The 21,369-nt window shown below is 36.8% G+C and overlaps 1 protein-coding gene across 5 annotated transcripts in view; it reads right to left on the bottom strand.

Moving 5' to 3' along the window:
* Window positions 1-21,369, bottom strand: part of RAPGEF6 (Rap guanine nucleotide exchange factor 6) — a 203,307-nt gene that overhangs the window by 16,091 nt on the left and 165,847 nt on the right. For all 5 annotated transcript variants that reach the window (XM_014796298.2, XM_087429849.1, XM_087429848.1 and 2 more), the window contains 4 exons: window positions 17,645-17,856; window positions 13,968-14,091; window positions 6,212-6,432; window positions 1,374-1,565 (listed from right to left, as the gene is read on the bottom strand). In XM_014796298.2, the coding sequence (XP_014651784.1) occupies window positions 1,374-1,565; window positions 6,212-6,432; window positions 13,968-14,091; window positions 17,645-17,856 (749 nt within the window). The remainder of the gene's footprint in view (window positions 1-1,373; window positions 1,566-6,211; window positions 6,433-13,967; window positions 14,092-17,644; window positions 17,857-21,369) is intronic.

Below are 21,369 nucleotides of genomic sequence, written 5' to 3'. Positions count from 1 at the left end.
GTCCTCCCCACTATAGTCCTTCCCCAACATAAACTGGACCATAACCTTCCCTTGCTCAAATCTCTTCAAGAGCTACCCACTGACAACTTTCCTTTAGCATGCCATGTTATAATTTCAGCATGCTTATGAATTTACTTCTCTTCATCCTGGGAGGCTGTTTAGTACAGTGGTTAAAAGTAAGGACTTTAAAGCCAGTTAGCCTTGGCTCTATTCCCAGCTTCATCACTTACTGGTAAGTTACTTAGACCCCTCTATGCTTCCTCTGGAGAATGAGAACATTACCTATTCTTGTAGGGATCTTATGAAGATTAAATGAATATAATACATAAAGTTAGTAAAGCACTTAGACCTGTGCCTGGCACTAAGTAAGTGCTCTCTAAGGGTTACTTTAATTATTATAATCTGTCTCTCAACACTCCTCCTGCGGCTTTGCATGCACTCAAAGGCAGCAAACTGCCTGTGGCTCGTTGCAGATACCAAGCCTTTCCTCTGTGTAAAGCAACTTCTCTGGAATCTTTACCTAATTACCTCCTTCCTGATCAACCTCTATTAGGTGTTATCTCCAAAAAGACTTCCCTGAAGCTCTACCTTACCTCTCGCTGCCCTAAAAGTTCTCCCTCTTATTTTCTTTTTTATGTTCTGTACATACCCCCGGTATAACAGCAAACACATTATACTGAAGCAACCGGTTTGTGTGTCTATACCACCAGACTGAAAATGTGGTAAGCGAGGGGGCATTTCTTATTCAACTTTGGATCTCAAAACAAAATCAAATTAAATTCACAAAGTTCTATTGAATATGTCCTATGTATAATGTATGGGCTATGTAATAACGCTAGGAACCAAATCTAATCTAGCTTTCCCCTGACAGCTAAAATAGTGATACTGTTAAAACAACAAATAAAAGTAATTTAGATAATGTCCACACGGCCTAACAGAGGAAAAAAAGTACAGTATATACTTTATATACTTTACACTCTCCTGTCTCCTAACTAGGTTTTCAGAAGTGGTCATTAATGAAAAACCAACATAACAGTCATTTTTAGAACGAGCAACTTCATTCTCATAAGTTGCATTTGCATTAGATAACTGATTAAATGCACCTATGAATGCAGTAAGCCATTCGTACCCAAGGGCACGGCTGCAAGTTTTCTGTTGATACGATTATAGGAATGTCAATGGCAGCATTTAAAGTATATGTGCTATCATCAAATACCAATAGGCAAAATGAAACATTTTTTGATTCATTAGTCATGATTATATTACATAAACTACAATAGCTGATCTGAATATTTACATTTGTAATTATTTTTCATTCTAACTCCCCTGGAAATTTAAATTAAATGAATGTAATATTAATTGTGAATACTCACTCAATGTGGCAGGGTCTTTTGCTTGTCCCTTCTTCCTGATGGGGTGCAGGTTAACAGCTGGCACCTGAAGCACCTGACTTACTCTGTGGGGCTGATGCAAATGGGCTTTAGCTGCTTGGCCAGCTGACCTCGCAGGCACTGGAGACATTTCTGATGATTTGGCTGATCTTTTCTCGTTTAAGTTCTTGGTCACTGATAGAAGAGAGTAAAAATTATGTAATTCTGTACTTTTTTAGGCAAAGTTATTACCACTGACAATAATAAATGGTCGTCTTAAAACCTCCTATTTTTAGCACAAAAATAAAGTAGATTAATTTTCCTAAAAATAATTTCATATAAGTATTATAAAAGGTTATTTTAAAACTTTTGGAGAATCAAGTTGTTAATTTTACTTCCTAAATACTTTTTTTTTTTTAATAATTTTATTTATTTATTTATTTTTTCCCCAAAGCCCCAGTAGATAGTTGTATGTCATAGCTGCACATCCTTCTAGCTGTTGTATGTGGGACGCGGCCTCAGCATGGCCGGAGAAGCGGTGCGTTGGTGCGCGCCCGGGATCGAACCTGGGCCGCGAGTAGCGGAGTGTGTGCACTTAACCGCTAAGCCACGGGGCCGGCCCCCTAAATACTTTTTGAATCTACTAACTTAATTAGCTCCGTCTCCACCACCACCCTGAAGGCCAAGTTAACATTCTCTCATCTATACTATTGAAATACCCCCTTCACTGTATTAATCTTAGTACGCCTTTAAGCCATTGTACATACAACAACAGAGTGACTCTTACAACATGAAAATCTGCTCATATCGCTTTCCTTCTCCAAATGTCTTGCACAAACCTTTAGATGACTTGCCATTGCTCTCAGGATAAAGACCCAAACCCCTAAAAAAAGGTCTATTAGTCCCTGCATGTTCTAACATTGGCCTAGTATTAGCTTCCCTTATACCCCCCACTCTGCAGTTACTAGATTAGATCCTCTGTTTTATGTTCTCAAGGCATCCTGTATCTTTCCTTCACACTATTGATAACTGTCTGTAACAATACAATTATCTGTGTGATTAGTCAACTAATGTCTCTTCTCCCCACCAGGCTGTAACTAACATGAGAGTAAGGACAGTATATCTTGTTCACTAATCTATCCCTACGTGTCCAGCGAGTGATAGAAAACAGATGCTTACTAGGTAATTGTTGAATGACTAAGTAAATTATTTCAACAGTTATAAACAAGAATATCGTTTTATAAGTTCATGGTTAGAATATTTGATAGTGAATGTCAGAATTAAAAACCGAGAACTCTGGCTTAAGAAACAAAAAAGCTGCCTCCTTGGCATAAAATCAATACTGTAGTCCAAAGGAAAGAACTACTTCCTTCAAGTCATACTTTTAATTCTTCAGTCAGTTATTCAGAGTGGTTTCAATGCAGGTCCAACCTCTGTATTCCGTGATGTATTTGTTTTAAACACCAAGATAAAAGCAAAATTAGCATGTTTAACCTGTCCCAGCCCAGCTACAACAGTTAGCTAATCTGCTTTTACTATGAGAGCCTAGAGAATATTTTGGGTGATAAAAATTAGGGAACATCTCAGCAAGTCAAAACAGGGACTCCTGGGGGTTAATAGGCAGTGGCTCATCAACTAACCGAATCCAAGATGTTATCATCTTTTAGTTAGAGCCATGAAACACATTTTCCCCTTTCTGTCAATGCTCATCAATTCTCTACTAACATCTTATTTTAATAATTGCTACAGTGCAAAGAAAAATCAAGAGACTACTTTAAATATAAAAAAGAGTTCACAGATGAGTGCCAAAACCCACATATTTATTAGGAAGAACCAAATTCTGTAATACTCAGCAACCAACTATTTTTTGGGCTTAGGATAGTCATGAAACATTTAAAAATCAATTATGCAATAGAAATCAAAGATTCTCAAACCAAATTACAGGGATATGCACTGAATTAAATTTTCACGAAATTCAGTTTAAGAACCAAAGACAGGTTTTCTCATTTTAAAGCCACATTAAATATGTAGGAAAGGACACCATGTAGTGTCATGAGAAAAGGCAGAGATAAGTCTAGGGTAGATGTGAGAAGAGAAAGTATGCAGGGTGTGTGTGTGTGTTTGTGTGCGTGTGAAGGGGAGGGCAAAAGGGAGGAGATGGGTGAGGGAGGGAGGATGCAGAGGTAGGTGTAGACGTGAGAATCTTTCCTAGCCTCAAAATTTTAACAATGAGCAAAGCATAAAAGAGATTCCTATGCTCTCGAACATCTCAAATCAGATATAAGGAACAAAGAAAAGCAGATAGCGAAAATAAAAGATAAAAGAAATAACCTTTTATCAGATGAAAGCAGGAATAATAAACTGTGTTCCATAACCACAAAATGATAAAAGTCTATACTGAGTTACTAGGGAAAAAATAATTTTGATGATCATTCAAAGCAGGGTCAGAGTGCTTGCTTTAATAAACTAAATATGTGTATGGCTTTTAACTTTAAAACATGAACGTATTTTAAAGATTCTATACACTTTTTCAGTCTTTACTTTCGACATGTACCATTTTCATATGGCTGACCCGATTCTTAATAGCCCATGTGTAGTAAGTGATTTTCCTTGATACCTTCCAAGTTTATATACATTTATTATTTTTTAAAAAATTATTGAAGTCATACTGGCTCATAACACTGTAAATTTCAGATGTACATTATTATATTTCAGCTTCTGCACAGTCACCTAATAGTGTAGTTTTTATCTGTCACCATACATACGTGCCCCTTTACCTCTTTCGCCCTTCGTCCATATATAATTTTTTTTTTCCTGTTTTTTTTTGTGTGTGTGTGAGGAAGATCGGCCCTGAGCTAACATCTGCCAATCCTCCTCTTTTTGCTGAAGAAGACTGGCCCTGGGCCAACATCCATGCCCATCTTCCTCCACTTTATATGGGACGCTGCCACAGCATGGCCTGACAAGCGGTGCGTCGGTGCGCACTCGGTCTCCCAACCGGCGAACCCCAGGCTGCTGCAGTAGAGTGCGCGCACCTAACCGCCTGTGCCACCGGGCCCGCCCCTATATTGATTATTTTTAATGGCCATGTACCATTCATTTCTCGTATTGGTAAGGAAACAGTGTACCTAACTATTCTCTAGCATTTTAGTATCTGTGTGATTTCTTTTTCACTGTAATACATATTGCAACATCTTGGTATAAGCAGGTTTTATGGGTGCATTATCTCATTGAAAAAAAAATCCCAATGTTGGACACCTCACAGGTTGCTTTGAGAAATAAATGGCAATGTTTATAAAGTGCTTAGCATGGTTGTTGGCATATAGAAAGCTCTCAATAATCGACAGCATTTATTAGTTTATTTCTTTCTCCTAATTTAATAGGTTTGATGTAGAAAGAATCACAGAGATAAACATACTCTCAATCCTTGCTTGAGTTTTACAAAAGAGAGACCTAGGATGAACCTTGCTCAAAAGGTAATAAGTAAGACTCAAAGTCTGTCTCTATCCTTCAGTAGGTGTTCTTTCCATCACATTCCATCCCTTTTCCTATGGGTACAAGTGTTTAAGATATTGTTTTTATAACAACATTTACTGAATGGCTTGTTATCCCATATTTTAAAATTGTCATATCTGAAATTTTTATATCAATATTTGGTTGTATTTCCACTTTTTCTTTTCTACTCTATTCATATACTTTTTCTATTACTATGTAACTACCATACAATTTATCAATCTCAGGGTCAATCCATGATGTCTATCTACCATTTCCCCCTATCAATCAGGAACATAGAAATTCTGAACTTCCCCCCTCCTATACTCTGTTAACATTTTATCAAGTTTTACACATCCTATCTGGATTTTTATTGGCATAACATTTAACCATATATATATATATACATAAAATAACACCTACTTAAAATTTAATCATCTTTTTCGGTTGTTACAACAAACAATATATTTTACCATCTTTAATTTCTTCTTTCACAACTCATGATTTTCTTTGACCCACAGACACATGCATTCTGTTGTTTGTACTTTGAAGGGGTCTGGCCTGGTGGCATAGTGGTTAAGTTCGTGCACTCCACTTCAGTGACCTGGGGTTCTCAGGTTCGAATCCCAGGCGCGGACCTATGCACCTCTCATCAAGTTGTGCTGTGGTGGCATCCCATATACAGAACAGAGGGTGATGGGCATGGACGTTAGCTCAGGGCCAATCTTCCTCAGCAAAAAGAGGAAGATTGGCAAAGGATGTTAGCTCAGGCCTGATCTTCCTCACCAAAAAAAATAAATAAAAATAAAAAAATAAAATTCAATATTGAGAATAGGCTCTCTTTTGTCCATCCTATTTTCTATATACTAACAATATCAGAATATGCCTGATTTTCTTATTTTACCTTATTTGCTGACACTTATATTACACCTATTATCTCTAACAGTGCTTCAATTAAATCTCTTGTAGTTGCTAGTTGGTAAATGATAATATCCATGAAATTAAAAAAAGGTAAAAATTTCACTTATTTTTACTTTTTATGTAGGGATGAAGGTAAAAATGTTCTCAAACAGAAGTGCTCCTCTATAATGTTCCAGTGTTTACAAGAAGACTTTATAATGCTTTTCAAAGAAGAACTATTTATCCCTCTATTTCTTGCATAGGGTAATCATCAGGAACGAATGGGATTCAGTATCTGATTAACAGGATCACATGACACCTGGGTTATGTCAGTAATCTTTTGAGAGTGAAAGTTAATTTTCTTGGGACCTCAGCATAACTCTAGAAAAATAAATTTCTATTTTGTTGTGCTATTTTATTTAGCGTCACGAGTGAAAATTTGTACTCACAGGTACCATATGCAGGCTCCCACTGCAATGACATCATCTGAAACTTCTCCTCATCTGTCTCCACATCCAGACTGGAAAGATACTGCTTTACTTTCCTTGCCATTTGGGCATCTTCGTATAGCTTCTTGGCATTAAGCAGAGAGCTTCGGCGTGCCCTTTTTTTGTGAGCACCTCCCTGAACATCCAGCATGTTTGAGTTTGTGCTGCCTTGACTCAATGACCTGTAAGAAGATGGACATCACAATCGGGGGCTGTAAGGACGAGAATTAAGCATGGCAGACTGAAGATAAAAGAATTTTGTTCTGTTAATGCTATTGCATGCTGATGCAAATGAGTTAAAAGATGAAGAGCATTAACACAAAGTAATATGGCATACATGGCAACCTTCTGAGTTTTCAGATTTGGCAAAGTGCAGAATTCAGAAGAATAAGATAATTCCCTCCTGAGCAACAAATTCCATCAGACTTGTGTATGTGCCTACGCAAACCATGGCACAACTGTAACAAGTAAAAGCATTCCTCTGGCCCTGGTGTCCATCCACACTCTAAAGATCTGGCAAGAGCCTGGGTCAGGACAAGCTCATCCTCAGCCAGATCTCTGCACCATGGTTCTTCACAAGGGAGTTACTAGAGCAGCTTTGCTTGTCTCTGCTGCTTTGAACATGCTACCGCCATCACAATTCCTGTCTACAGCAGGCCCACTCTGTGCATGCTCACCAATTTTGCCAGTAACCAGATTTTGGCCAAAATTCAAAAAGAACCAGTAAAAAAAATTCCAATCACACATGTAATGATTGGGCAATATATGGGTTCTAGGACTGGGGATCTGGGACCTTTCTTTTGCAATGCCTCTGAATGTGATGGAACTGCAAGCCGGGTAGAAATAATCACAATTCAAACAAGCTATAGTTTCACCCAACTCTACTCGTTTTGGCAAACCTCCTTCTACAACGACCACATCTAGAACCAATGGAAAACAGGAAATGCAATGCTATTTGTCCTTTCTAACAAGGCTAGCAAACACAAGGTTCTTAGATGATTTTTATTTTAAAGGCAGTTGTCATTCCAAAATAATAAAGATATCTACTACAGGTTTTCTAACTTAGCCTCATGTTTACACAAAAATGTTCTAAATACATAGACCACAACCACAGAACAATTTGTACTTCAGTGCTCACATACCAAGTTTAAAATAGACACTACAATCCTAATATTTTCATCGTAAATTAAGGGAAACAAAGTTGTACAAGTGTTATGGTATTTCTTTCACAATTTTAAGATCTTTGAAATAGGGTGTGCCTTACATTTGATGGCAACTTTCAACTTCTATTGGTCAGGCAAAAACTGTGACATGGCTGTCACTACTTACACATGTAGAATGGTATGGGAGAAACTCCAACTACACTAGTGAATTACTCTTTTGATTATAAGGAGGTAGTGAATCTGACAAGTTGAACAACATTCCCAAAGCAGGTGTCAAAAGGAGGGTAGCTCTAAATATTTGCAAAGCCAGCCTAAGAGCCCAGCCCCAGCAGTGTAGTGGTTAAGTGCGTGCGCTCTGCTGCAGCAGCCCGGGGTTCGCAGGTTTGGATCCCGGGCACGCACTGACGCACTGCTTGTCAAGCCACGCTTTGGCGGCCTCCCATATAGAGCAGAGGAAGATGGACACAGATGTTAGCCCAGGGCCACTATTCCTCAGCAAAAAGAGGAGGATTGGCATCAGATGTTAGCTCAGGGCTGATCTTCCTCACAAAAAAAAAAATATAAAGGTTTGTTTTGGGGCCGGCCCACTGGCATAGTGGTTAAGATTGAGCACTCTGCTTCAGTGGCCCGGGGTTCACAGGTTTGGATCCCGGGCGTGGACCTACATGCACCACTCATCAAGCCATGCTGTGGGCACATCCCATATATAAAACAGAGGAAGATGGGCACAGATATTGGCTAAGGGCCAATATTTCTCAACAAAAAGAGGAGGATTGGCAACGGATGTTAGCTCATGGCCCATCTCCCTCTCCAAAAAAAAAAAAAAGGTTTGTTTTAAGAAATGTTGCATTACCAACACACTTAATGGCACAAAAGGCAACACTGTGGGGAAAAAACCCAAAAAATCCCGCCCCCAACCTGAAACTAATAACTCTGAAAGTGATTTAGAAGATTCATATTGTGAATATGAAGAAGTTTTAGAGAGACCTAAACCAATTTAATTTGTGTATATTTTCCTTTTTACGACTACAAAAGGGTGTTACATGATAAAACTACATACCTAAGTTTATATAAGAGCTCTTTCAGTATGTATACAGTAAAAAAAACTCTCAGTGGAAGAAGGCACTGCAGTGATTTTTCTTCAAGGTACATATAATAACGGTGTGTCCAACAGTTGATGATGTCTTTGATTTAAGGAAATGCAGTAAAACCAAGTCCCAATATTTAGGAGCAAATTTTAAGACAAATATTTAATAACTTTCTTAGTTGATATCCAAAAAAAAAAGAATAGGTGTCTACAATCTAGGATACATACAAAATTCTAATAAATGAAAACGTGATAATGATAATAAAATATCTTCTAAGCTACTTCCAAAGCAGAAAACGTTCTGACATAAAAACGAAAATACCTAGCGTCTGCAAACATCATACAATAGAACCCTAAAGCTGAATAAACAGTAAATGTGTTACATAAGTCATTCAAATACCCTAAATTCCCACTAAGATATACTGACCAAGTATTCTTCTTCATAATAACAATGCCAGGAATTAATTTCTATTTTTAGTGAGAAGAACCAGAAAAGACCAAGACATAAATGTATAATATAGAAGAAAACACATGAGAAACACACAGAAGGGAGGAAGAAAGTAGAAGGAAATTCAAGTTTATCAAGTTTCAACAGAAAACAAGACCACAAATAAGACAAGACTCAAGTTAAAGTGGCTCACAAAAAATCCTTCTTACATGTAATAAAAGCATCTAACTTCATGATTCGTTATAGTCTTAAAATAACACAATTCTTCTTATGCAATCTCTTCATGTACAAAAACCATCTCTTTCTTCATCTAAAAATGAAAGGACTTACAAAGATGATTATAAGATCCTAAATATTCTATGATTCTAAATAGATATCTAGCTATGTATAAGCAGAGATCTGAACCTACTTGAACAACAAAAGTTGGCAGTTTCTGATTCTACTACGGTTTTAAGAGAGATAAGGGAGTCTTCAATTAAAAATGGTAGGAATTTAAAACAAAATTCAATCAATGCTGTAAGTCTTATGGTATTAGTGGATCTGAAGAATTAAAATCATCTTCAATTTCAATTATTTACTAACACAATTTTACAGTATAGTTTGGATAAGGGCTGCCTCTTTTTGGAAAACTGATGGAAAATGTAACCTTTATAAACAAACCTCATCCATATTTATACACTTACATATTTGCTTTTATAAAACATGGCATTTAAATAAAAGAAAATGGTGTGGACTCTGGAATCAGACTACCTAGGCTTGGGTCCACCATTAGTGAGCTGTAAGAATTTGGACAACTCTTATCTTCCCCGTCTGTACCATGGGAATAACAGTAGTTATCTCATAAAGTGGTTGGAAAATAATTCATATAAAGTGCTTAGAACAGTGTGTGACACATAGCAAGCACACAACAAATATTTGCTATCATCATCATCATTTAACTGACCCTGCTAAATTAAAATCTAAAAGGGACTTATTTATGGGACTCAATAACGGAAAAGTAAAGGGAAAAAAAAAGCTAGTTCTATCACTACTTTCACCTTGTTAGCAAAAGGCATTTGTCAGGAATGTAGGTTGACAGGGTTAATAGAACGCATGCTATTTTATGTGCGTGCATTAATGAAAAGGATGCAGTATATGTTAAGAGTTGCACAACCTTCATTCCAGTTGCATTCATCTCTACACTTACCCCAGACTCCGCCACCTCTTCTTCCTGTAAGCAAGAGCCACAAACATTGAAGCATGTGTTTGAACAGGAAAGCACAGAAAAAAGACAACAGTTGAGAGTCAGAGAAACTATGGAGACAGAACAGAAAAATTTTACTACAAAAAAATAATAGCTTAACAGTAAAATGACATTAACGGAATGCAGAGGGGTAAAATGAATTATGATATGTACTTAAAGCCAAAAAACCCCTGCAACATTTTTCAAAATATGCTTTTAAACCAATTATATTTACAATATCTAATTCATCTAGAAGCTTATGTTAATAAGAAGTTTAAGAAAAACATTTACTTACTACGAATTCTGAATTCAAAGTTTCTAGGGAAGGAAACCTTAAATTAAGGAATAGAGCTTTTTTCTTTTTTTTTTTTTTAATTTTTTGTTTATTGCAGTAACATTGGTTTATAACATTGTAAAAATTTCAGGTGTACATCATTGTACTTCTATTTCTGCATAGATTACATCATGTTCACCACCAAAATACTAATTACAACCCATCACCACACACATGTACCCAATTATCCCTTTCACCCTCCTCCCTCCCCCCTTCCCCTCTGGTAACCACCAATCCAATCTCTGTCCCTATGTGTTTGTTTATTGTTGTTATTATCTACTACTTAATGAAGGAAATCATATGGTATTTGACCTTCTCCCTCTGACTTAGTTCACTTTGCATAATACCCTCAATGTCCATCCACGTTGTCACAAATGGCTGGATTTCATCGTTTCTTACGGCTGAGTAGTATTCCACTGTGTATATATACCACAGCTTCTTTATCCATTCGTCCCTTGATGGGCACTTAGGTTGCTTCCAAGTCTTGGCTGTTGTGAATAACGCTGCAATGAACACAGGGGTGCATGTACCTTTGCAAATTGGTGTTTTCAAGTTCTTTGGATAAATACCCAACAGTGGAATAGCCGGATCATATGGTAGTTCTATCCTTGCTTTTTTGAGGAATCGCCATACTGTTTTCCACAGTGGCTGCACTAGTTTGCACTCCCACCAGCAGTGTATGAGAGTTCCCTTCTCTCCACATCCTGTCCAACACATGTTGTTTCCTGTCTTGTCAATTATAGCCATTCTGACGGGCGTGAGGTGATATCTCATTGCAGTTCTGATTTGCATTTCCCTGATAGTTAGTGATTTTGAACATCTTTTCATGTGTCTGTTGGCTATCTGTATATCTTCTTTGGAGAAATGTCTGTTCGGGTCTTTTGCCCATTTTTTAATTGGGTTGGTAGTTTTGTTGTTGTTGAGATGCATGAGTTCTTTATATATTTTGGAGATTAAGCCCTTATCAGATGTATGGTTTGCAAATATCTTCTCCCAATTGTTAGGTTGTCTTTTTGTTTTGTTGATGGTTTCCTTTGCTGTGCAGAAGCTTTTTAGTTTGATGTAGTCCCATTTGTTTATTTTTTCTATTGTTTCTCTTGCCCGGTCAGATGTGGTGTTTGAAAATATGTTGCTAAGACCGATGTCGAAGAGCGTACTGCCTATGTTTTCTTCTAGAAGTTTCATAGTTTCAGGTCTTACAAGGAATAGAGCTTTTGAATATTTTTTTCTAAAGGATTTTTGAGCCACTCATTTAAGTGACAGGATGAAATTACAAGAAACAAAGATTTATAATTTCATTTTTAAGTGTAGAAATTTCTCTGACAATGTATTTTACAAGAAATTTTGACCAGCAAATCCAACTTAAAATGTAAGTAAAAATATATCATCAAAATCTTTATGATACTGTATATCCTCATACTACAACTGGACTAAATAAAGATTCAGTTTATTGATATTTATTTATTTCGTGCTGCTCCCCTCTGCCCCGCTGGCTGGCCTAAGTGCACCCCAGACCTGTATCCACTGAGCTCCAGCCATGGGCAGCCCAAGATTCTGTTTTTCAGCCAGCAAATTGATTACTGTTGAAATAAAATGGGTTACTTGGTTCACACTAGATAATATACGCCACCAAAATGGACAATTACCTGCTTAAAGAAAGATAGTACATTTCAGTACTTGCTGACAAATAAAACTAATTCAGGAAAAGCTCAGTCCAATCTAATTATAAATGCTTTATTTTCCCCCATACTGTATTCTACTTAGCCCAGGCCATTCTCAAGAAAATAACTAAGTTTATTAATTTCTTCTTCAGCTTTTTTCTCCTTTTCTCATTTCTGAAGCCTAGCTGGTACTTGGTATATTATTATCTGGTCTGGGAGGGTCACAAATTTATTATGCCTTCAGGAACCAGGGTGCTAACATATATGAGTAAATGGAGGTCCATGTAAGACAACAGGGAGTGGTGGGGCCACTGTACAGGGACATGCAACAACAAAAAAACTTAAAAAACAAACAAACAAACTATCCTCCAGGTTTGCTTTGGTCCCTGGTTCTTACTGTTTTCTGCTTCCCCACTGTTGAGCAATGACATCTCTCATTACATGTACTGATTCCCAGGGGCAGAAGTGGGATGGGTAGAGAAGACGAGATCTGACACATTCCTTCCCCCATACTTTGAGGATCTCTGAACTAGAACAACCATCAGATTAACCACTTATAAAAACAAAGACTCCTGAACAGTGATTTAACTAAAACAAAACAAATAAAAACAAAAAACCAATCCTGACACACACTGATTCTGTTTGGTTATAAAAACTCCATCTCCAATTTTTAAAGAACCAAGTATTTTTGTTTCCTTAGTAGACTATATTTTTTAAGCCACAGAAATCGAGTCTGCCTCTGTAAATATTTCATTTTTAAAGCTTCTATGTACTGAAGCTATACATAGGCCCAGAAGAAAATCAGACCAAAAATTAAAACTCTGTCTATTTACCCTAAAAATTACCGACAACAGCTTGACAATATACTTCCTATAAGTTTTATATAATTTGAGGAAGTCTTTGTTATTATATTAAAAATGAATTTTAAAAAGCATTCTTAGAAGATTAGGTTAATACGGAATACAATCAACATTTTCCATTTTTATTAAAGGTGGAATATGCTTAAATTTTCCCTTTGTAAATTCTGTTAAAGAACTTACATACCAATGAATAGCAGTACCATGATGTGAGAGAAAGAATATACAGTCATGCGTCACATAATGACGTTTTGGTCAAGGACAAATAGCATATACAACCGTGGTCCCATAAGATTAGTACCATATAGCCTAGGCACGTAGTAGGCTATACCATCTAGGTTTGTGAGAGTACACTCTATGATGTTCATACCCAAGATGAAACCACCGCACAACACATTTCCCAGAATGTATCCCTGTCGTTAAGTGATGCATGACTGCACTTTAGAAAAATGAAGTATGACTTAGACAGAAATAGAATTTTAAAAATGTTCAGTAAAAATAAAAGACAATATGCAGACTAATACTTTACAAATTAGGTTAGAAGCCAGATGAAAGCACTTGTCCTCTGTGATAACTTCAGTAAAGATCAGCAATTTTCTTGTATTTAACTTAGCTGATATTTTCAGTAACAATAACAATACAGAACTGTCCATGTACTCAAAAAAGTAATACAGAACTAGGGTTCAAATCTCAGCAAATTATGTAATCCTGGGCACATTACCCAACTGCTCCGAGCTTCAGTTTCTTCATATGTAAAAGGAAGGCCACCTACCACTTACCTTTAAGGATTACTGTGTAAAGCATAATAATTGAGATCGACACATGTAAAGCACTTCATACAGCGCTAATAAATGGTAGATGGTCAATAAATGATAAATATTATGATTACAATTATATCACTGTCGACACCACTCTGTAACACTGTTACACACTTCAATGCCATACCTCTGTCGAAACATCATAGCTGGGTCCATGTTGGCAGAAGTCATTCGAACAACTTGACGGATTTCCCTGGCAATCATTCTTAGCTTCTCAAAATTTACTAAACCATCTACTTTGGAGTCGTTTCCTATGGAACAAATGTAATTTTTTAATTTTCAAAATTAAAATATCCATATAAAAGTAGCAGAAGTCAAGTTATTATTCTTGAGAGGCACAAACCAGAATCTTCTTTATCAAACCGCCACTTTTGTTTTTAAGAATTGATAAACCCATAGACAGTTCAACCCTGCTCCCAGGGAATGAACTATTGGGAGGAATTCTATTCCTATGGGAGTAATGATTACGAATATTGGAAAGTGATAAACTGCATAACTTCTAAAACTAATTTCATTATGTTACAGGCACACCTAAAAAATATGCAGCTCCTTAAATTTAACTCTCCAGATGCTCAGCCCACTCTCAGGCAGGTACCTGCATCTGTTCCTTTGGACAACAGGTTATAACACTTGAAAACTTAGGTTTTAGCCAGAGGTTACAGTGACCTTTGGGCTTAACCCAGTTAGGTTTCAAATTACATAAACATGCTTTGAGGGAGCACGTCAGAAAAATATATTTGAAGCCTATCATAACATTTCCTTATGAAAAAGGAGTGATAATGAAAGATGAGGCAATGAGACTAGGTGCTCAGAACAATTAGAAAAGTTGGACATAAATAGAAAAAATGTTTTAAGGCATCAAAAAGCTATCAAGGCAGTGAAGATCTGGAAGAAGAATGAAGATCTGGGGCAGGTTTAGCATTTCCAAGTGCTTGACTCTAGGGGCATCTGCTGATTTTAGAAAAGAGGGATGATGAACAGAAAACCTCAATAGTGCCACCCTGACTTTAGAGGTTAGAGGAAAACAACTTTAAGTCTAGGTAAACCTCCAATGCTTTGGGTTGGGATCCTGAAGGGCTATATCCTGGGACTAAGGATGTACTGAATGTAGACTGGGATAAAAGCTCAGTGTTAAATTATTTCAAAACGTGAAAATGGATTAAGGTGATTCTGGATTGTTAGCACTCCTAGCTGCCTGGAAGAAGCAAGCTTTAATCCTCTCTGGAGGAATGGACCATCATTTTAAACCTCAGATTATATCTTTAATTTTTTATACACAACATCCATTTGGTCAAAAATAACTAGGGATATCAGGAGAAAAGATTACATAATTGAAATGCAAGAGAAAAAAAGACAACAGAAAGGGACCTACGAAGGATCCAGATTATGGAGTTATTAGAGACAGTCCTTAAAATAACTATGGTGAATATGTGCAAAGATGTAAAAAACAACACTGAGAACCCTGGCAGAGAACATAAAGATAAAAAAATAAACAAATTTAAATTGTAAAATTGAAAAAAAACACAATAACTGGAATTAGGAACTCACTGATAAATTTGACAGTAAATTAAACATAGTTGAAAAGAGAATTAATAAATTGAGCAATAGGTTGGAAGAAAATATTCAGAATGAAGCATGGTGAGACAAAAAGATGAGAAATACAGAGAAGAGTGTATGAGACAATAGGGGCAGTGATCAGGTCTAACAGAAGTGAAATCAAAATCCTTAAAAGAGAGGTAAGATGAGGTCAGATACAGAACTTGAAGACAGAATGACTGAGAGTTTTCTAAAACTGATGAAAAATATCAAAACACAGGTTTCAAGATGTCCTATAAACAAATCAGAATTAAAACAAATAAACAAAAACCAAAATGCCACACCTAATGACATCACAGCAAAACTAGAGAAAAACAGAGATAAAGAAAAGACAAAATTATAAAGCAGCTCTTGGAAAAAGGGCAGAATACAGTCAAAAGAACAGCAATTAAGACTGACAATGGACTTCTCAACATTAACAATGGAAGCCAGGAGACAATGAAATGTTATCTAAAAATGTTGAAAGAAGATAACTGCCAGCCAAAATTATGCCTTGAGAATGAATATGAAGTAAAGACATTTTCAGATAAAGACACACCAAGAGATTTCATCACCAGCAGACTTATACTTAAGGGAATAATAAACAGTGTATAGGGGGAAAAAACCCCTGAACCATATGGAAGCTTTGAAATGCAGGAAGGAATAAAAAAAACGGTAACATCATCATCATATACATAAAGCTACATAAAGCTAAATACTGACTTCATACTAAACAACGATAACACGTGGGGTTTAAAGGCATGGCAACAACTGCATATAAATCAGGAGGTAAGTAAATGGAATTTAAATAATCTAGGTTCCTTGCACTGCCTAACACACAGAAAAGTAGTAATGAATATTAAATTAATTAATATCAACAAGTATAAATATTATAATATCTAGTGTAACACTAGTAAAATAGCAAAATAGTACATAGCAAGTTAATGGTGTAGGACAAATACCATACACAAAAATCAATTCAGGAAGACTGGACATAAAACATGGTAAAAGATTAATAAATTAGGCTTTTAAAACTAAAAACTTGCTAAAAAGATAACCTTCAGAGAGTCAAAAGTCAAGTCATATTATACCCAGGATGTGTACAAAATTCTTAAAATTATATTAAACGAAAGAGACAACCTAATAATAAAAAAAGGCAAGAAACTCAAACTGATAATTAACAAAAGAGGACAAATAAATACATAAAAGGTGCTCAACCTCATTAGTAATCAGGGAAATGCAGATTACACAACACTACACCACTACTGGAATGGGTAAAAATAAAAAGAATGAATTTATCAGGTATCAGTAAGGATGAGGAACAATGAGAACTCTAATAACACTGCCGGTGTTCCACTTTAGTAGATAATGTCAAACTGTTTTCTAAAGTTGATTATATGAATATAAGAACCCATAAATTCCACCCTGAATTACATCAAACAAAAATATGTGTGCACTAGAGGTATGTGCAAGATTACTCACAGCAGCATTATTCATAATAGGTGAAGAGTGCAAACTATCAAATGCTCATCAAGAGAATGGATAAATCCATTGTATTGCACTCATGTAATAGAATACTAAATAGTTTTGAAAGTGAAGTATAGCTATACTCAAAAACACAGAAGAATCTCACAAATCTAATGCTGACCAAAATAAGCCAGAAACCAAACCAAACCAAAACATAAGTAAACAAACATACTCTGTGATTCTATTTATATAAAGTTCAAGAATAGGTAATACTAAACCACAGTATTAGAAGTTAGAACAGAAGTTTCCTTTGGGGAAGAGAATGAGGGTGGTAATTGGGAAGGGGCATGAGTGGGGCTCCTGGGAGGCTGGCAATATTTTATTTTAGGCCTGGATGTTGCTTATATGGGTGTTTGCTTTATCATAATTCATTAAATTATTCACTTGTTTTGGACAGTTTTCTGTATATAGTGAATAAGTCAATAAAAAAAAAGTTGGAATGAAAAATACTACTAAATAAAACAACAAATACAATCAACCAGTCTGATCTGGGCGTAAGTCAAGTTTATGTTCGAATGCATATGGTAAACACCTAAATTTGTTCTTAACAATAATGTGGGTTTTGGATTCCTAAAACTTGCTGCATTTAACTGGGTAAAGTGACATAATCATTAAGCAAAAAATATATTAAATATAATAAATCCCAATTCTGTAGAATTAGCTGAAGCTAAACATGCTGATTTTCAAGTAACTTTTAAATACCTTCATGTAGAAATGTCATATCTTTCTTGACAACGGGGTAGAGTGGAATAATTGGAGGCTGCATGCTTTGACTACTTAGAATATTTCTATACTTTGCCATGTTTCTAGATGGATCAAAAAGGTCTTGTAGATCTTGAAGGTGTTTCTCATACTTGCTTGGTAACTTTTCCCAAGTACCTCTGAGTCGTGCTACAGATGACAGGTTCAAGCCACTGCCAAAGATGAGAATAAAAACATTAATAAGGGACTTGGGGAAGAGAGAGGATTCAGGTCCGTAAAGTGTATATACTAACTTTCTCTAATAAAGCTAAAATAAGCAGGGACATATTTCAACGTGTTGAAATAAACAGGGGAGAACCATGAAAAAAAAATAAATAAAAGGGACTCGATCTTAAAACAAGGAAAACTTCTTTCAGAGGAACTGCATTACTTGCCTATAGTTGTATACCTATAGCCTTTATTTTATAGTTTGTAACTGACAAATATAGTAATTCCATAAGAAAGACACTTAACCTAAAAAAAAAAAAAACCAAGTATCACAATGTTTTTGTTTGTTTTACTTAGAAATAACTTTATGGGATATTATCTATTTGAAAGTGATTTAAGTAATGCCAAACACAACTGTTATATAATAACTAACGCAAGTTCTGGGGCTGAAGAATCCTTCTTTCTCTGAAATTTTGTCCACTCATGTCCCTGATTCCAATATTTCCATATCCCTAGGTTCTAATCCTGTCTCTCAGGACTCTGTATATCCAATGTCTCCTTTCTACAAGATTTTAAACAAATTCAGCCCTAACTTGAAAAATAATTCAGGCCAATTAGGCTGCAACTTTTCCTCTTTACTTCTGTACTACCATCCCATACGTAGGCTGTCAGATTAGAACAGTGCCTCAGTTTTCTTACCAGTTAATCCCTCTTTTATTCTTAGCCACCTGATTTTTACCTACACCATTGTACTTAATTTTCTCTTGACTTCTGATTTTAAGATATGGAGTTAAGATATCTTTGTTCCCTTTGCTTCTTAGAAATTGTCCCAAATAACTACAAGGATGAAAAACAGAAATGCAAATTTCATCTCCACTGAGAGATATCTGTTAACTCTTGAACACTTTAGAAAGGCTGCCAAAAAACAGTGAAGGTCAAATAGGAGTATGCAAAACACTGAAAAAGGATGTCTGCACCTAAAGACTCAACGAAAGCTGGTAAAGAAAAGTTGTCCAAAGCAGGTAACTCACCCTAAAGGCAAAAACAGCAATCCCCTATTTGGAACACCACAACAGAGTCCACAGGGAAAGTTAAGATTAAAACAGTACACACAGTGAAAGAACATCTTGGTGAGAAGCAGTTTAACAGTGAGACAGGATAGAGGGGAGAAACTCTGAGCTGTAAGCAGCCCTAGAGCTGCCTATCTCCATTTGCTGAAAAGAAGTAAAGGGTAAAACACATACAAGCTCAATTCCTGCTAGCCTAGAAGACTGTCTTGGCTCTTCTTCCACATGTAACTCCTGCAAATGGTACAGGAAAACTCATGTCATTCAAAAAGAAGGAAGGAACACAGGATCTATAACAAGCTACTACAAGGAAAAACAAAAAATTAAAGAACATAAAGCAGAAAAATATTGCCAACAATCAAGAACCGGGACTAACCAATGACCTAGTCATGATTTCAAATGAATTAATAAAGCAAATAAAGAGCTTAATGCAGTGATATAAGAGCTTAGGGAAAATATGGTAAGAGAAGTTGATAAAAAAATTAACTAGTAAAGTTCAGAAAAGAAATGGAAGAAAAAATAAAACCAACACAGAAATGAAGGCGACGCCACATTGGAACCTACATAGAGGAAAAAAAAAAGACACTGTTAAAATCTTGTGCAAGTGACATGGAAGAAAGGATTAAAAAAAGCAATCAATGGAAATGGACAGAGTTGAAAAGGACTAGAGACAACATAATGGATATGAAAGAGAAAGGAGATCTAAAATCTGCATAATTGGTATCCTTGAAGAAGGAAACAAAAATAATGGAACTGAAAAATTATTCAAAGGTACAATTTGAGAAAACTTTCCAAAAACAAAAGAACTGAATCTACAAACTGAACAGGCACCATAGTTCCAGAGACTCTGATACAGAACTGAGAGAGATGTAGAAACATCCATGCAAACATAAATGACTTCAGAGACAAGGAAAGAATCTGGGGAGTAATCTCAAAAACTTGAATAGCTACATAAAATGCTAGTTGTGGAGCCACTGCCTATCAAGTTCCCAAGAAATAACATGTGAGACCAGAATTTTAAAGCCAGACAAACTGTCATTGAAGTATGAGGGCAACAGAAAGACACTATGAATATGCTCAAGAAATATAATTCCCACAAGCCCTCCTTCAAGAAACGACTAGAAAACAAACATCAACCAAGAAATGATTGGAGAGTGATGTCAGCATCATGGCAGCATAAGAAGTCCCTTGTTTTATCCTCAACAAAAATTTAGGATCTATAAATGAACCGAAGTGCCTCTGTGGGAGTTGTGGGACTGAAGACCACATGCCAAGGAACCTTGGAGGAGCCTCGCTCACCAGTGTATCGGGTGATAGGCAGACTTCGGAACTGGCTGTGGAGCCTAGAGGAGACTATGAAGTGGTTCTGACCCCTCTCGGCTATGGTCTGAGAACACCTGCAGAACGCTGACTTGGGTGGTCACCTACAAACAAGAGAGCCTTTCTGGAAGACCAGATTTCCAGAGGAGAAGTTCCAGCACTCCACTGGAGTAAAATAAAACAAAACAAAACAAAAAAAGAGTTTGGACACATTGGAGTAGGTAAAAGCAACAGCTTGACTTTGCTGGCATCACCCCTCCCCCATGGTGGTATAGCCTGAAGCTGAACCAGACAGTCTGTGATTTCTCCCACAGAGGAAAGGGAGAGCCAGTAAGTGAATGCCTGGTTTTCCCAGCTGTGTGGGACGATATCAAAGACACTCATTTCTCTCTTGCAGCATCCAGAGCATTAAAGTGGGAGCTCTAGGAATAGGAGGAGGGAGCAGATCAGGAAAGCAGCATATATGATTCCTGGAGGGCATTAAAGGGACACAGTTCCTACTGACGGCCTCTGGACTCCAAGAGGAAGCCTGCCCAGGAGCCACAGGAAAAATCTCTCCTGCAGATACCTCCAAATGACCCACGGGCACCTGCAGCACACCACGTACCAAACCCCTACCTCCCCCAACTCTGCTGCTGGCTTCCTGTGGGGGGTCCCAAGAGCCAGCTCTGCTAGAGAGGGAGCATGCACAGAAAACAGGCCAGAGTCTGCAGACAAAGTAGAAACCACAAATCTGAGCTGCAATGCCACCTTCAGGAAAACAAAAGAGAGGCTATCAGTTGCTAACATGGTGCACCGTAGCATCGAAAGAAGACATACAAGCTTCAGAATTCTCCCACATGAGGGAGCAAGAAGCATGGAGCTGGTGTATCCATACAACGTATGAGAAAGCCTCAGAATCTGTAGCACGACTGTTGAGAGGTATTTTTTTCCCCCTGAAGGCAGCTAGTAAAAATTAGAGGAGGTGACTGCTATTTCAAATGCAAAAAAAAGCAATGCAAAGCTCCAAGTAACACGAAACATTGAGGAACCATGACATCACCAAAAGACATGGGGATTGATGATTTACCTGATAAAGAATTCAAAATAGCTGTTTTAAGGAAACTCAATGAGTTACAAGAAAACACAGAA

This window comes from Ceratotherium simum, chromosome 4, assembly GCF_057802395.1.
Source record: "Ceratotherium simum simum isolate JZ-2026a chromosome 4, ASM5780239v1, whole genome shotgun sequence".
Taxonomy (NCBI): Eukaryota; Metazoa; Chordata; class Mammalia; order Perissodactyla; family Rhinocerotidae; genus Ceratotherium; species Ceratotherium simum.
Note: the sequence above shows the minus strand (reverse complement) of the source record. Positions and strands in the feature narration are given on the sequence as shown.